This window comes from Hyperolius riggenbachi, chromosome 9, assembly GCF_040937935.1.
Source record: "Hyperolius riggenbachi isolate aHypRig1 chromosome 9, aHypRig1.pri, whole genome shotgun sequence".
NCBI lineage: Eukaryota > Metazoa > Chordata > Amphibia > Anura > Hyperoliidae > Hyperolius > Hyperolius riggenbachi.
The window spans coordinates 298,468,196-298,471,682 of record NC_090654.1 but is presented as its reverse complement, the minus strand read 5'-3'; the positions used below and the strand labels follow the sequence as shown (position 1 = coordinate 298,471,682).

General features: G+C 58.2%; 1 protein-coding gene across 1 annotated transcript; it reads right to left on the bottom strand.

Annotated features, from left to right (window-relative positions):
- Positions 1-1,018: 1,018 nt before the first annotated feature.
- Positions 1,019-3,136, bottom strand: LOC137533651 (putative per-hexamer repeat protein 5). The gene has a single exon (XM_068254990.1). The coding sequence runs from the start codon at positions 3,134-3,136 to the stop codon at positions 1,019-1,021; it is 2,118 nt and encodes a 705-aa protein (XP_068111091.1).
- Between the last annotated feature and the right edge of the window lie 351 nt (positions 3,137-3,487).

The window sequence follows — 3,487 nt, the reverse complement described above, 5'->3', positions numbered from 1 at the left end:
CGAACTCGAACATCACCCGAACAGGGTGATGTTCTGCAGAACCCGAACAGTGGCGAACACTGTTCGCCCAACACTAGTGGAAAGCAGATGACAGCACAGGACGGGGGAGGGAGTGGGGGACATGGTATGGGAAGTGGACCAGTAATGGGTATGGAATGATGAACAAGGGTCCTGGGCACATCCACACCTTCGAGAAATGGCCCAATGCATATCCCCTCTGGTATGGTTCTGATCCAGGTCTGTATAATGCCTGAAGGAGACACTTAGGGCTTGATTCACAAAGCGGTGCTAACCAACTTAGCACGTCTAAAGTCTTTAGATGCGCTAACCAGGGTGCTAAGTAGGTTAGCACCGGATTTCTCAATCAGATCGCGCGCTAACTTTGCGCGCGCAAAGTTTTACGCGCACAAAGTTTTTACGCTCGCTAAGTCCCATAGGCTTTAATGGGCACTTCGCGCGGTGCGCCCTGCGCTCTGTGCAGTACGCGCGTAAAGTTTTACGCGCATAAAGTTTTGCGCGCGTAAAGTTTTATGCGCGAAAAGCTTGTTTAGACGTGCTAAGGGGATTTTCACAGGCGTGCTAACAGTTAGCACCGCTTTGTGAATCAAGCCCTTAGTGCTTTGAAAGCTTGCATAGCTATGGTCCTGCCATCACACTGTGGGAGGAGTTTCAACACAATATCAGCCATACAGCCCCACCTCCCCCTCGATGATCCATTTGCTTCATGGGAAAGGGGGTAGCGGCTACAGACTGGGATAAAGTTAAATTTTTGGTTGAAGTTCCTCTTTAAGCATAATTTAAAATACTGTTGGGTTGACTGCTCATATCTCAGAGCGTGCCACCAGTGCTGATGCTGATGCCGGTGCTGATGCTGGTGCCGTGCTGGTGCCGGTGCTGATCCTGGTGCCGGTGCTGATACCGGTGCCGGAGCAGATGCTGGTGCCGGTGCTGATGCTGGTGCTGATGCTGTTGCTGATGCTGGGGTGCCGGTGCTGATGCTGGGGTGCCGGTGCTGATGCTAGTGCCGGTGCTGGTGCCGGTGCTGATGCCGGTGCTGATGCTGTTGCCGATGCTGATACTGGTGCTGATGCTGGTGCCGGTGCTGATGCTGTTGCCATTGCTGATGCTGGTGCTGATGCTGGTGCCGATGCTGATGCTGTTGCTGATGCCGGTGCTGATGCTGGTGCAGTGCTGGTGCCAGTGCTGATGCTGGTGCCAGTGCTGTTGCTGTTGCCGGTGCTGATGCCTGTGCTGATGCTGGTGCCGGTGCTGTTGCTGGTGCCGGTGCTGATGCTGGTGCCGATGCTGATGCTGTTGCTGATGCCGGTGCTGATGCTGGTGCAGTGCTGGTGCCAGTGCTGATGCTGGTGCCGGTGCTGTTGCTGGTGCCGGTGCTGATGCTGGTGCCAGTGCTGATGCTGGTGCCGGTGCTGTTGCTGGTGCCGGTGCTGATGCCGGTACCGGTGCTGGTGCCGGTGCTGTGGCTGGTGCAGGTACTGTTGCTGGTGCCAGTGCTGATGCTGGTGCTGGTGCCGGTGCTGATGCTGTTGCCGGTGCTGATCCTGGTGACGGTGCTGATGCTGGTGCCGATGCCGGTGCTGATGCTGGTGCCGGTGCTGGTGCCAGTGCTGATCAGGGTGCCGGTGCTGATGCTGTTGCCGCTGCTGATGCTGGCGCCGGTGCTGATGCCGGTGTTGATGCCGGTGCCGGTGCTGATGCTGTTGGCGGTGCTGATGCTGGTGCCAATGCTGGTGCTGATGCTGGTGCCAGTGTTGACCATGGTGCCGGTGCTGGTGCCGATGTTGGTGCCTGTGCTGATACTGTTGCTGGTGCTGATGCCAGTGCTGATGCAATTGCCGGTGCTGATGCCGGTGCTGACGCTGTTGCCGGTGCTGATGCTGTTGCCGCTGCTGATGCTGGTGCCGGTGCTGATGCTGTTGTTGGTGCTGATGCTGGTGCCAATGCTGGTGCTGATGCTGGTCCCAATGCTGGTGCTGATGCTGGTGCCAGTGTTGACCATGGTGCCGGTGCCTGTGCTGATGCTGTTGCCGGTGCTGATGCCGGTGCTGATGCTGCTGCCGCTGCCAGTGCCGGTGCTGATGCTGTTGCCGGTGCTGATCCTGGTGACGGTGCTGATGCTGGTGCCGATGCCGGTGCTGATGCTGGTGCCGGTGCTGGTGCCAGTGCTGATCAGGGTGCCGGTGCTGATGCTGTTGCCGCTGCTGATGCTGGCGCCGGTGCTGATGCCGGTGTTGATGCCGGTGCCGGTGCTGATGCTGTTGGCGGTGCTGATGCTGGTGCCAATGCTGGTGCTGATGCTGGTGCCAGTGTTGACCATGGTGCCGGTGCTGGTGCCGATGTTGGTGCCTGTGCTGATACTGTTGCTGGTGCTGATGCCGGTGCTGATGCAATTGCCGGTGCTGATGCCGGTGCTGACGCTGTTGCCGGTGCTGATGCTGTTGCCGCTGCTGATGCTGGTGCCGGTGCTGATGCTGTTGTTGGTGCTGATGCTGGTGCCAATGCTGGTGCTGATGCTGGTCCCAATGCTGGTGCTGATGCTGGTGCCAGTGTTGACCATGGTGCCGGTGCCTGTGCTGATGCTGTTGCCGGTGCTGATGCCGGTGCTGATGCTGCTGCCGCTGCCAGTGCCGGTGCTGATGCTGTTGCCGGTGCTGATCCTGGTGACGGTGCTGATGCTGGTGCCGATGCCGGTGCTGATGCTGGTGCCGGTGCTGGTGCCAGTGCTGATCAGGGTGCCGGTGCTGATGCTGTTGCCGCTGCTGATGCTGGCGCCGGTGCTGATGCCGGTGTTGATGCCGGTGCCGGTGCTGATGCTGTTGGCGGTGCTGATGCTGGTGCCAATGCTGGTGCTGATGCTGGTGCCAGTGTTGACCATGGTGCCGGTGCTGGTGCCGATGTTGGTGCCTGTGCTGATACTGTTGCTGGTGCTGATGCCGGTGCTGATGCTGTTGCCGGTGCTGATGCCGGTGCTGACGCTGTTGCCGGTGCTGATGCTGTTGCCGCTGCTGATGCTGGTGCCGGTGCTGATGCTGTTGTTGGTGCTGATGCTGGTGCCAATGCTGGTGCTGATGCTGGTGCCAATGCTGGTGCTGATGCTGGTGCCAGTGTTGACCATGGTGCCGGTGCCTGTGCTGATGCTGTTGCCGGTGCTGATGCTGTTGCCGGTGCTGATGCTGATGCCGTTGCTGATGCCGGTGCTGATGCCGGTGCTGATGCTGCTGCCGCTGCCAGTGCCGGTGCTGATGCTGTTGCCGATGCTGGTGCTGATGCTGGTGCCAGTACTGGTTTACTTCACTCTCCCATTTTATGAATACGTCATATTTGGAAGTCAGAATATGAACATGTGTTGCATTATGAGGACATTCAGAAACAAGGAGCCGATGAGGTATGAAGAAGTACTAAGGGGGGCTTCAGAGAGGAGAAAACACAATGTAAACACATGTGCTCTGTTATGTGCAGCTCATAA

Excerpts from the sequence above, each read along its gene's own strand:
- LOC137533651 (XM_068254990.1), bottom strand. The coding sequence starts at position 3,136 with ATGGTCAACACTGGCACCAGCATCAGCACCAGCATTGGCACCAGCATC.